General features: G+C 34.4%; 1 protein-coding gene across 7 annotated transcripts in view; it reads right to left on the reverse strand.

Annotated features, from left to right (window-relative positions):
* Positions 1-13,525: 13,525 nt before the first annotated feature.
* Nna1 (Nna1 carboxypeptidase) overlaps positions 13,526-14,568 on the reverse strand; it is a 42,246-nt gene continuing 41,203 nt past the window's right edge. For 4 of the 7 annotated variants that reach the window (XM_023157382.2, XM_023157369.2, XM_023157375.2 and 1 more), the window contains one exon: positions 13,526-13,888. In XM_023157382.2, the coding sequence (XP_023013150.2) occupies positions 13,645-13,888 (244 nt within the window). In that variant the 3' untranslated portion in view covers positions 13,526-13,644. The remainder of the gene's footprint in view (positions 13,889-14,568) is intronic. The other 3 variants (XR_012467479.1, XM_023157390.2, XR_002721840.2) reach the window with 2 other exon arrangements.

The raw sequence follows: 14,568 nt of genomic DNA on the forward strand, positions 1-14,568 counted from the left end.
CCAAGCTTTGTCTACAAGATTATGTCTTATGATAATAAAGCATATTATTATTATTATTATTAGGGTCAGTTGCGAACTGCCCAGAGCTCATTTAGCGAACACACGTCGTTTTCTGTGGTAGTTCACCTTCAGTTCCTGGGCCATTTGAATTATGTACGGGTGCAGGCCCAAGTCACGACACAAAATTCGCCCAGTTGTGGTCTGCGAAAAGCCAAGTTCTTGTGAGCGACGCGAAATAGACTGCCTCGGATTCTCCTGCACACTCTCACAGACAGCGTCTCGTCGACGTACATGTGTTGATCGATTATTCACTTAACCCGTGGATTAAAATGTATTTACCACATTGCGAATTGTTCTCTCCGTAGGACCATTATGACGACCGTAATTTGGGCGAAGCACGCGGTACGTTGTCGGAACAGAACACCCGTTTCGATAAAACAATTTTATTATTTGCATGTGTTGTTGGAGCCCTTCAAAGAAGACCAACATTTGTCTTTAATGATGGGCAAAAAGAAAAGGTAAATTACTTTAAAGGAAATTAATTTCTGCTGGAAAAAAACAAAAAAAAAAATCGCTCTTAATCGGAAATGATTGAATGATTTGCTGTAGGAGATATTATTTAAGGCAGATAAGAGAGTTCCGACGTGAGAATAGAAGTACTTATTTATTATCTGGACGAAACTTGACTTAACGAAGGAACCGTGGCTAGACAAAAATCATTGCAAGTCCACGTCAAGCATTTATAGAAGGCTGGTCTACAGGATTGAAGTCTGATTATTACCCCCATTGGAAGTGGTAATGGTTTCGTTTGAGGGCAGTTTATTGATTCTTGAGTCAAAGCATTCTGTCGATTATCATGAAGACATGAACAACCGATGTTTGAAGAATAGTTTGCGAGCCAATGTTAGACCTCATTCCACCTAACTCTTTGTAATTGTCACTCCAGACAAGCTGAAAATTGATATCTACTTTTGTTTAGGTGAGTTTCATCAAAGGTCATTATTATTAGTTACTGACATGCTGATGAGACACTATGAATATACACTACGGCTCAGGCGAAGCTCTCTGGCTTACAGAGACAGGCTTGTCTGGCTAACTGTGGTGTTATAGTACCACATCGTCGGCGGCCATGGAAATCCTTCTAGATTTATCTCCTCTTCACATTTTTCTGGAGAGAGAGGCTAGATGGACTGCATATAGACACTTGCGCATATCGCCCATCGCACAAATCAATTTAATGCAGAGTACACTAGTCTGCTGGTTGATACTGGAAGTCACAGCATTCCGGGAATAACCTCATCTGACCTTATGCCTCCAGCTGTCAACTACAAACTGCCTTATGAAGTATTGTTCCCGAATAGAGAGGACTGGATCCTCCGGGAGAAGAAAATATCAAGAGCAGATAGTTGTTGTATCACAGATGGATCAAAAACACTTTCAGGTTCTGGTGCAAGTGTTTTCATTCGCAGACCCAGGGCAGAGGTATCAACCTGCCTAGGGAACTATGCGACTATATTTTAAGCTGAAATCTATCCTATTGAATTGGGTGCGGAGAGATTAGTAGAATCCAACCTCAAACACAAGTCAGTAAACATTTTCTCGGATTGTCAAACGGCGTTGGAAGCTGTTGATTTCTACCGAGCAACGTCTAATTTAGAATCAAATTGACAAAAACGACTCTCCTCAATGAGAAGACTTAACTTAACTTGTCTCTGGTCTGTATTCCTGGATGGTCTGGAAGGCAATGAGGCTGTTGGCGTTCATTCACCCTTCGCAGCTTGAAACCAAACAGTTACTGAACTACTGTAGGGATGAACTACGATGTCTAACGGGTCACTGTAGTCTGAATTATCATATGCAGAGACTAGGACTGTCGAAGGACAGTGTGTGTCGGCTCTGAAAAATGATGAATCAGCAGAGTATATACTTTGTTACTACCACGCTGCGAACCGAATCAGGTTTTCAGAGTTCGGCAGAGCCATACTCTCACCATCTGACCTGAAAGACCACTCACCATACAAACTAATCGGCTTCGCTAAAAAGGTGGGTTTATTTGGTCGAGTCTGAGTAGTTGTGATCCACAACCCTAATAGCACACAAAATCCTCGGGACGTCCCATTTAGGTCCATTTCCAGTCGAGATGTCCGTGGACAAGAACAGGGTCAGATCTTGGCCGTTCACTTTTCCGCTAGAAAGCTTTATAGCTACAAGCAGAGTATGTTATAGACTTGCATGAGGTGTTGCTCATAATATAATCTGCAGATGTAATTATTGTAATGTGATATTAGTGCCAAAATTTTTCTTTAATCTGATATGAAATTCAATATTTCAGAAATGTGACATGACTTAAAACTTTTATAATCTTATTCCACTTTGAATTTTTTTTTTTTCATATTTAAAAAATCACAATATTAAGTTCTGCTATGTAAGAAATTAACAAAACATAAATAATAATTGCACAAAGAAACTTTCCCTTTAAAACTTTAAATTGTTTAGTCTTTGGTTTGGATTTTAAATCTTCTAGTATTAACAATTTTTAGATTTGTATGTTTTTATATTTAAACAAAATTAAAGAATATTTGTATTTCAATGATGTTCACGTCTGATGTTTGGACAAAGATTTCATACCACGCGCGGATTCATTTCCTTGTGGTTGTTTTTCCGTTTTGTTCATTTTATGATTGGTAGAATTGAAATATTATTATTATTATATTATAAATGTACGTCCCGTGGATGTCAAATATTGGACGTTGATAGAACGTACGCCACGAACGTCCATTTCAAATTAAGCCTTTAATTTTCGATGTACAAGCGATGTACCTTCATGAGAATTTTCATTTCAGGTTCATCACATGTGAATGAAAAAACGAAAAAATTTTCTAACAACGACATTGAAGATGCAATAAAAAAATTTTTAAGAAGGGCCAAAGAAAGACTTCTTGCAGAAAAAAAAAACATATAAAATAATTATTTTATGAAGTTATGAAAAATATTTCATTTTTAAGTTATTTTGTTCATTTTCCCATTTATGTATGATTTAGTTTGATTTTATGAGAAATATATTTTATTTTCAACTGTTATGTGCTCATTTTCTCAATTATGTATGATTTGAATGTTTTACTGTGGATGTTTCTGAAAAATTCTCAAATTAATTTCAGAACAATAGATAGGCATGGGATGTAATAATCTTAACAGTTCAGAATATGTTCCATTTCATAAAAGTTCCATCTATATTGTACCCTTTTGATGTTCCAAACGAACTTCAGAATGCTATCCACGGTAAAAATCAAAATTATATTTCAAATATAACTTTTTACGTCCCACGGACGTCCATTGAACGTCAACTGAACTAAAAATGTAGTCCTAATATGGACCATTCTGATTTCTAATCCTACATATCTCCATGAAGGACGTATAACAGATGATGTCCATGGCGGACGTTCAGATAATTTTCAACATCCTGACATTTGTACTTCCCAAAAATGTCCATAGGACGTCCATTGTACCAAAACTGTACATCCTAGGGAAGTACTGAATGTCCGGAGAGGACGTCGCAATAACGTCCACGGGACTAAGTTGTGCTATTAGGGAATAAACCTTGCGGATTGCGGTGGAGGGTCAAATAGACCCACTCCCTTTGGACCTATCCTAACCTAACCCATACACTACTATAAAAAAATGTATGTCTATATGCTCTGCTACTCGAGCGAATCCGGGTTGGGTCGATAGTATTTCATGGGTCTTATCAATTTTACCCAACCCTGTACATAAGCAAAATAAATATAAATACTCAGAACAACGTGTTACCAGTTAGACAGCCTGACGACAAATTCCATATTTCGAGGAAACAACTAATGAACACGTTTCACGGAAAAACAATAATTTCTATTTACATAAAAGTTCTAATGTTGCGTCTATTTCCGGTGGCAACAAACGTGATTTGCAGCGAGCAGTGGCGCAACACAAAATGAAACATAATTATTTCAGTTGATATAATTGTGAAAAGTTTTTATATTTTGATGTTGAAAAATTTTGACTATTGACGCATGTTATCGATAATTGTTCAAGCCAAAATGTCCATAGAAGAAGCTCAACTCACAGTCAAATATGACTACTAAGAAGGCTAGATTAGGTTAAATTATATGATGGAATCGGCCGATACTTGATGAAAATCCATAACTAACGTATTCCAAAAACACTTTATTGTGAGATTTTCACTAAATTGTTTTACAAAAACGCAACACGTGTTTCGCCATACAATGGCTTCATCTGGCGTGTCTTTCAACTAATTCTACACATTCGATACTAACTATATATATATAGTTTATGGAGTACCTGAAATCAAAGTACCTGTAAACGAAGTACCTGAATTTTAAGTAGCTGATATTTTACCTGAGTTTCTAACGAATTAAATTATCTGCACTTATGTTCCATTTTCCACATTATAAAAAATTTTCAGTAACGGAGAGTTATTGAGTTCTAATTGACCATTCAGTAAATTACCCGAATTCCTGAATCTATTGATTTCTAAACATTCTAGAAGATTAAGTTTCCAACTCTTCTCTTCTAAATGTAACACATCATACTCATGATTGAACTCATGTCCTTCTGCTAAAAGATGGTTTGCAAATGTGGAATTGGACTTTCTATTTACAAAACTACTCCTATGTTCTTTAATTCGTTGGAAAAATGTTCTACCTGTTTGGCCAATATACAGTTTTGGACAAGAGCCACAAGTCAGCTTATATACTCCTGATCTATCCGACACCAAAGTTTTGTCCTTATTGTTTTTAATAAATTCAACCACGTAGGGTTATTAGCGTAGGTTCAGTGATACAGATTATGCTAGTGCCCAGAACCACCCCATCATACTCCTCATGAAAAGAGCTATACACTCTCTGCTACAAAATGAAGAATCACAAATATTTCTGCTTTGATTTCTTCTTGTTCGTTTGGTTCTTTTTCTCCTTGTTCTTCTTCTACATACTGGCTGCAAGAAAATTTAGCACATTTAGCACTACATCCCTTTTTACAGTAGCCAAAATGTATTGTCGACCAACTTTCAACCCCAGTCTTTTGGATCCAGCTGATAACCAAGCCACAATTGAACTTGGTAGTATGCTCGTAAAAGATGTTGATGAGCAGTTGACAGGAGACAAGCTGATTGCACTTGTTTTTAATTTCCAGTATTTATAACAAAATATGCATTCAAAACTTATCTGAGCACGTAGATTTTTCAGGAGCTCCATACATAGAGAGAAGAAATCGAATTACGTTGGTAATAACTTCTTGTGGAGTTAAATCTTTTTTTATAAACAAACCATGAACAATTATTTAAACATACTAAATAATAAAAATTAATTAAAAGCAACAAATTCTCCCCCTCGCCTCGTGATGAAATGCATTTGACATATTCTTCAATCCATTTCTGTTAGGAATCTGTACCATTTGAATCAGTTCACGTTGTAGTTGTGCTTCTTTCCTTCATGGTTTCGGCTCTCCTTCTCTCTACTTCGTCCAATTTTCTTGTTTCTTCCAATTCCATTTCCAACATTCGTTGTCTAGAGCTTGAATACTGCATAATTTTTGATTCGTCTTTAGCTCTAAATGGATCTTCTACTACACACAACACACGTCGCTATATCTTTCAAGTGGAACTCCTTTAGTTTTCCTCTCACTCCTTCTCAGGTTTGGTATGGACATATTGCAATTGAATATTTTTGGTTCTTTTTGTTTTTTCGTTTAGCAGCTTACCTTTAAATGTGTGATTCCTAACACGGGTTGGACGATAGTAAGTTAAAATTGATCGTTCAGCCTGCGGCTTGAACCACCGACTAACACGACGGTCGATTGAGTGAGTGAACAAAGCACCCACGTGGAATTGACCGACATTTAACATCTATTCTTATCCGTTTCTTCCAAAGTTGCCAACCGTAGCGGGATTCCGCTACTGTAGTGGAATTTACTCGACGGTAGCGGCGTAGCGGATTTGAACATAAAGTAGCGTAATTTTCTATAATCAATATTGAAAAAAATATGGAAGAAGAAGAGGCAGTGGACAGCATTCTCCTTCTTCTTTTCGATTCAATGGCCTCAGCAATTAAGGCTATCCCCAGACAGCACTCGAAGCTGGCAGCTAATACGTTCTAGTCTTAGTAGTGAGGCCATTTCATGATGAATGAGAAGAATATTTTTGAATATTTTCATTCATATCATGAACCGTATAACCTCCAATACCTTGAAACTAAACGTCTTGATTGTCTCGAGTATTATAACTTATATGAAACAAATTACAGTAAAAATAGAAGATAGTTCATCTGATTATGACTCGAGCGAAACAACATTGTTTGTCTGATTCCAACTTGAAAGGATGGATTAGTCCTGTTGCGAATGACTCAGTGTGACTATACGTACGTGAACAAATTGATTTTTATTTTTACTTTTCAAAATCATTTTTTTAAGCTGAGAAATATTTGGTCGAGACGACAGCTTTCAAAAATTAACTGCTGTAAACTTAGAAAATCAGGTACCATCTACTGAGTTGCGCGGTTGGAAATTATCATAATCCTGATTACTTACATTAGTGACAGTTCAGTTTGGTGGTATCTGAACGGTACACAAACTACAAACTGTAAGTTCTGTGGTATTCAATTTTGGATAAGGCGCATGAGCCAATTGATTGCGTCAGATATACAAGCAAAGCGGAATATGAAGCAGTGTGGCGGAATTTTGATTCATGTGTAACGACTTTATAGTTCTACTAGTTGGCAACACTGGTTTCTTCTAACGAGTTTAATTGAACCATATTCCATAAATAAGTAATGAATGAATTGGTGGCGAGCTGTTAAGTAAAAGGTGACACCTCCACTTGAGGATTTAGGTTCGCATCGCCCACTAGCCAATGATTCAGTTTATTTATATCCTCCACCCACGTTATCCACCAGAGAAATGACACTACACAAACATTTGAATCACAATGATTACTTGATTGCGTCAGTTTTTAATATCTATTTAGCAAAGAGCGTTTTCATTTGAGGGTCAGGCTCGTAGACAGTGGTTCAATTAGGGGAATTTTGTGCAATTGCTGCTATACCCTAGCTGAATTGGGCTTGAAGGGTAGCAATTCCGAGCAATTACAACGAAAATAATTCAGGAAAGACACAACTCACTGGAAAATGTTCACTCAACAATTACAATTAATCTTTTTCAAATTGAAAGGGGTATATTTTAAGGAGGCATAAACATTTGGGAAAGAAATGTTTTTGCTTTCTACTTCTGAAAATATACCGCTTTCAATTCAAACAAGATTCCTATGGCTGGGTTTGAATCAAACTGGCATTGATGACATGAGTAGATTTGACCCATTCGTGACATAAAGTCGTAATTTCATGAATTAATTGAGTGCTTATTATTATCCGGAACATCGGATGTCTACCAGTGAAGATGAGAGTGTTCCATGTGAGTGAAACTGTTGCCTCTATCATATATTATATACTATATTGTGTAGCAATTCTGTGGATGATATCTGATTCAATTCTATAGCGAATGTTCGAAGTACAAACAGAATATGAAAATGTATTTTTCTTTGTTGGTGTGTGTTGCTTCGATGTATATGTATATTTATATTTTGGGCAACAAAAAGTCGTCAATCAACACACTGTAGCGCTCGCCATTCACAGTAACGTTCCGGCGATTGTCGTCTTTGAGAAAGTACGGCCCGATGATGCCACCGGCCCGTAATCCATACCAAACACTGACTTTTTCGGAATGCATCGGTAGCTCTTGCGATGCTTGTGGCTGGTCTTCACTCCAGATGCGTCAATTTTGCTTGTTAACGTATCCATTCAACCAGAAATGAACCTCGTCGCTGAACACAAATTTTCTAAAAAAATGTGGATCTTCCTCCAACATTGCCAGCGCCCATTCACCAAATGTTAGACGTTGTGGGAGGTCGTGTGGTTTCAATTCTTGCACCAGCTGTATCTTATAAGGTTTTACACCCAAATCCTTTCGCAACATTTTCCACGTAGTGGAGTAACAGAGGCCCAATTGCAGCGAACTGCAGCGAATCAACATTTCACGGTCATCATGAACACTGGCGGATACAGCCGCAATATTTTCTTCGGTCCTCACTCTACGTATGCGTTTGGTGGTTTAATGTCCAATAATGTAAACTGGGTTCGAAATTTTGTCACAAGCTTCCGAATAGCTCCCTCATTACGCCGACGAAACTGCCCATAATTTGGAAGAAGTGCACGATGCACTTTCTTCACCGAGCATGAATTTTGATAATGACATTCAATAATTTACAAGCATTGTTCATTCGTAAGTCGATTCATGGTTAAATTATAGACCAAAATGAACAAGTTTGACAATGACACAAGACGATTCACGCGTGAACTGTCAAAAACATTGTTGCCAAAAAGATACCAGCAAAAAAATCACTCTATAGAAGTAGTTTCGAAACGGCTTTTTCTTCCAGTTTTTGTCTGAAAGTTACTTCTTTGCATGATAAACACATCTTTGTATAGAGTTAATTTTTTGAAATTGATTGTTTCCTTCCTCTCTTTGGAAGATCTCCAGATTTTTTGTATAATGATGGAGAAGTAGAAAGCCAAACCCTTTCTTTCCAATTGTTCTTCATTCCAAATAATTAAGTCGAATCGGAATTACGTTTCAAGGCACGTAAAAAAAGTAATTTTTCTGTATATGGAGGTTCAGAATTATTCATGTTGTTGAATTCAACTAAAACGTTCTAGGAAAATGGTATAAAAATACTTACAATTCAACGAAGATGCAGTTGAAAAAACCTAAATTGATCCATGATTTATAAGACTATGAAGATATACATAATGATGGTAGAAATAAGACCTAAGTTATACGTACAACTGAAATTCAACTACATTGTGAAAGCATGAAATATATTCAATTATATTTTGAAATGTTCATTCCCTTCTTCATTAGTGGATATATTTGATGCCTATATTTGTCAATAAAATTGTGTACCTTCAAAAATTGTTTTCAACTTTCAATCGTGGGTATACTCGTATAAGATATATTCATATATTTTACAAATGAGTATCACTATTTCTTATAAGTTTTGTACTGAAACAACACAGAAAGAAAGAAAATGATGCTCCGATATTTATCTATTGATTGGAATTCAGAATATAATTATCTTCTGTATTTTTCAGTTTTTTATTATAGGTTTTAATGAAACCGGGGGGTTAACACTTCACATAAAAAAATCACGAAGAGTTACAACAAGTTTATTCATTTCACCAACAATTAATTATTAAATGAATGAAATTAAAAAAACTGTATCAACGGCATTTATTCAATCACACCAGTACTATCCGCCATCTAGTAGCTAGAGAATAAACATAGTATAGCGTGAATTTGCATGTTGGCAACTGGTAATAGAAAACTACAAGTGAACTTTTTACAAACTAACAGGAATCTGTTCCATGACACTTTTTGATTTTTTCAAATACAGTTATTGCCTCTACCAAATAATACAAAGCCCAAACTTCTGAAGATCCAACATCATTGGAAATTGCAGCCCGTTACAATATTTACTAAATAAGGAACTGGAATATTACAAACACAAATTGATGGATGTAGCCGTTACTACGTGGTAGGAAATCATAATAAAGAAAAGAGAAATGAAACTTTCTATGTTTTTTACCACTTTTATTATTTGTAACTAACGTTACTGCAGTTTCGTCCTATACGGACATTTTCAAACTAATACATCAATGTATAAGTACAACTATGTATAAGTATGAAAAGATCCATTATACATCATATAAATAATAATCTTTATTGAAATAGGAAACCTAATATACATTTCTATGAGAGTAATAATAACACTAGCACAATGAAATATAAAAAAATTTATGTAAAAATTTTTAAATTTAAACAATTTGAGATTTAAACTAGCATGTAGCCAAACAGTTAATATTACATATAAAGATTTCAGTATCATATGTTAAGTAACATTTAAATAGATAATGTAATATAGGTACATTTATACATTAAATTATTATTAAAACAGTGATATTTAGTTTCATTACAGATACAAATACCCTAATGAACAATTGAAAACAATTGAAAACAATAAATGATAGCCAATAATGTCCCAAATAATTCCAAATAACTATACAATTTGTTTTCTATTACTTTTTATTAAATTCTTTAAGTGCTCTTTTAAAATATTTTAAAATGGATATTTTTTTTATTTCTACAGGTAATTCATTGAACTCGTGGAAGCCCTTAAAAATTAACGAATTCATGGTACCTCCAAATGCCGGTCTGTTTATATGTATATCATTGGAATTTCTTGTATTATAATTATGAATGTTTTTATTGAATTTGATATAATCTTTAAAATATTCTGGTGCCATTCCATTTACAATTTTGTATACTAGAGTCATTGTAAAATAGTAGAGTCTACTTTCATCTACATCTAGTTAACAATAACAGGCAACTAGATGCCAATGAGAGTGTAGAAATAAGTAAACATAATAATATTATGAATGAAGATAACGGACCAATACCAAATAGCATACTGTATAGCTTGTTGAAATAATATTGTTGGGTTTAGTGATTACTACAAAAAGACACATTGTAAATATATTTAGATAGGCAATATTGTGAAACTAATTTTATATAGCTGAAAATTGTTCTATATATAGCTGTAACATTTGAACATACATAAGGACATATTGTAAAATAATAGAAAGGCCAATTGTAAAATTAATTTAGGGTGGTACACTTGTATGGGTGGTATTACTGATTACCTACCTGTATGATGTACCTGAATAGCATAAATAGCTTCAGTTTTGAGTAGTTTCTAGTTTTATCTTCCTTTTGAAGATGATCACTTTGTGATCGAAACACGTGTCGAGGTGTAAAAATAACGATTTGGTGTTGGGAAAAAAAACTCCAGTAATATTAATTAATGACTTACTAATATCTGTAATACGTGTAGGATTTGTAACACTTTGTAACATACCATAAGCAGAACAAATATTTTTAATTTTATTACCATGAAAAGAATCAGTTAACCAGTCAATTTTAAAATCGCCAACTAACACACAACGATATTTAGTATTGAATAATACATCAACATTTCTTCTAGGTTTTCAATTAATATGGCGTCAGAACTTGATGGTGAACAGTACAAACATCCAATCAGATATATTGCGGATATAAAATTAATTTTTAATATTTTACACAAATAATTATCTCTTAATTTGAATGTTTTATAATGTGAATGAAATTATAACTGTATTTTACAAAAAGTATAACAACTCCCGTATGTCTACTTGTTGAGTTGCATCGTACATGATTATAATTTTCAATTTTAATTTCACTATCTTCAATATCGTCTGTTTGTCTCGTTTCACTGAGTAATATTAATTTTGGTTTATACCAACTTACTCTTTCTTGGATTTCATCTCTATTTTTAATTATACTTTGAGAGTTTAGGTAAATTATGTCTGAATTAAAAGGTATAATATTAGGTTTTTCAATTAGTTTTTTTGGGATTGTTTATCGACTATAGTGGGTTTATTATTTACGAATTTAATTGTTTTATTATTATCCCCATTTTGAATTAATTTCTGTAGCTCAGCTTTGATGAATTTAAAGTAATCTTGTTGTGCTTTTGTCTGGTCATTGCTAATTCTAATACTGGGTACAACAATTTTTGTTTTATTTTTCAATATATATTTTGCATCATCAGCTGATTTTAAAACAACTTTAATGAGCCTATTCTCATTTGGGACATATTTTTCTAATCTGAATATTTTTAAATTATTATATATTATAACGTATACATTATACATTAATGTATAAGTTTGAAAATGTCCTTGTAGGACGAAACTGCAGTAACGTAAGTTACAAATAAAAGTGGTGAAAAACATAGAAACTTTCAATTCTCTTTTCTTCAAAAATACAATTAATAAAAAAAACTGATTCTCAACCTGGTAAATTATTTTTTTTAAAGTGAATTCATTTGCGATCATGATAGATGTTCAATTATCTTCAGTAAGAATATTATTTCACCAGGTAATTAATACGCAGTTCGAATATCCACTTTTTGGTATGTTCTTGAGCTAACTCAGTGATTCGGTTTTTATCTTCTCAATCGTGGCAAAACGCAGTCTTTTCATAGGTCTCTTCAATCTTTGGAACAGAAAACAGTGGCAGGGGACCAAGTTCAAGATAATACTCCTGACCATGCGACCATGTGGCAAGAACCCCTGATGCACTTCGTCACGGTAATCGAAAAAAAACAGTGAGCAAAACCTTGACATTTGATCGAACTAGAAGTTCTTTTTTGGTGTTGGCTCTCCTGGGTTTTTCCATTGGGACGACTGGCCTTTGGTTTCGATGTCAGAGCCATATATACCCATGATTCGCCACCAGTTATGAATATTTTGAGCGAATCTGAATCGCCGTTGAGGGCATTCAACAATCGGTGCTCATACACCGTTTTTTTTGTCAAAATTCAGCAACTTTGGAACTAACTTTGCTGCCACACGCTTCATGTCCAAGATTTCCGAAAAAATTGCATGACATGAGCGAACCGACATGTCGTCGACATTTTGTCGACTCAGTAGTACAGAGTACAATCACCGTTTGCCACTGTCAATATTTCAAGTGTTTTTGGGTACTCATTTCAAATTTTTATACAAATTCCTTGATCATTTTTTTTTATAGCAGAAAATCGATAAACTCCTAACTTTCATTTTTGGTTTTCATAAATGATCTTCCGAAATTTTGTTCAAAAGCTTCCATTACTGTTATTTTTGCGAACGATACTAGCATCTTGGTATCTGCAGGAACTATGTCCGAAGTGAACACTGCTGACCACTATTCATTCGTTACAGTTTATTAACAATGCGTAGTTTGGATTTCTACACCAAACTCTGATATATATTAAAAACAATATTTCAATTATTCCTAGAAAGCAGCAACATTTCACCAGAAATAACTTTCAACTACATCAACCTTTTAGTAAATTGACATTATCAAAGAATCACTCCAAGTGCTTTGGGGTTAAGCTATATAATAAGCTTAGTGAGGACATTAAATCCTCAAATATCAATGTCTTCAAAAGGCGACTCAAGATTGTTTTATTGCAAAAAGCATACTACTCTGTGTATGAGTTTCTTCTTGAATCCTGATTTGATTGTAGCTTGTTAACTTTTTTTTATGTATGTTATGTATGTATGTTTCATATTGACTATTGAAATTTGAACTTTCACCTTATTTTTCAAACAGTCCACGTACATATAATGTTCACTTCGAAAATATAAAGCTGATGCTTTTTCTTTGAAAAAAAGGCCAAGTCAAATGAGTAATACCTCAAAGTATTTACTCTAGCAAACATATTCGATGTTCTTAGGAAAGTGCGAGTATATCGTAGCTCTTACATTAGTACGTTGTGTACGAGTATAATTGTCAACCGAGTTTCCAATTATCTCAATCAGATCATTTTCAGAAAAAAAATACGTACGGAGTATACTTTGTATATTTATCACATCTACGGCAGTACAGTCGATATGAACCAAATTGCTACTACATAAGTCGTTACAAACCAACACAAAACAAATTCTTTTTTTTTTTAGATATTCAGTCTTTTTGTGTGAATGTTCTTGCGTTACTGATAGCCCTAACTTTCTTAGACAGCTTTCCTCGTTTCTTTTTTTTCTTCTTCTTTTCTGTTTTGTCCTCGTCGCCACTAACTGCAGATTTGGATTTCTCCCTCACTAATTCATAGGATGACGTTTCAGGAAGGCTTTTTATTTTTCGAAGTAAACCTTTTACGGTTTGTTGTGGCTGGGAAGAAAATTCAACATTTGCTTGTCTTCTCAATCTGAAAGAATTAAACTCTAAAATGAAGTGTTCAGTTTGATGAACGAATATTCACTGAATAGCTTATTAAATGAAAAAAAAAATTAAAATAGGACCATTTATATTTTTGAATGTCGATTTTTCAATCAATATTCTGAAAAGTTTACGTTAGACGAAATCAGGGCCTCGAAAGCCCTACTCTATCCGCTAGTGCTATCTGTTATTGGAAATGCTGTCTGCAGACCATGAATGAAGAACTGGATTCAACTGTCTTCAAAGAATAAACCTGTGTACGCCATCTATGGGATTTTCGATGGACAGTACCTAATGTATGACACAGAACAGCAAATTATCCTCCTTCTGTTGTCAGAATTTGCAAAACGGATTGTTCTGTGTCGACTGTCTGCTTAAACCAATGACAAATTTGTCCTGAGAAGATTGCGGCCTTCAATCACCCCATGTTTAAAAGTGAAATTTCTGGTTGGTAAGTCTTCTGTGACCATGACACCGTTCCTTTTGAATAGGCGATCTATAGGATTTACAAAAAATTCAATTCATAAGTATCAACAATGAACCAGGTCTTTCACTGAAACTTTCACTGCAAGGACACTAGATTCCTAAGGACACAGAGCCTAAGAACAAGGTATTCGCGATCCAACACCATCTGTTTCTAACCGCAAAGTTCTCATCAGTGTTGATAGA

The sequence above is a fragment of the Leptinotarsa decemlineata genome, unplaced genomic scaffold (genome assembly GCF_025532065.1).
Source record: "Leptinotarsa decemlineata unplaced genomic scaffold, Ldec_3_MD MMD2_tig00026336_RagTag_RagTag, whole genome shotgun sequence".
In the NCBI taxonomy this organism is placed as follows: Eukaryota; Metazoa; Arthropoda; class Insecta; order Coleoptera; family Chrysomelidae; genus Leptinotarsa; species Leptinotarsa decemlineata.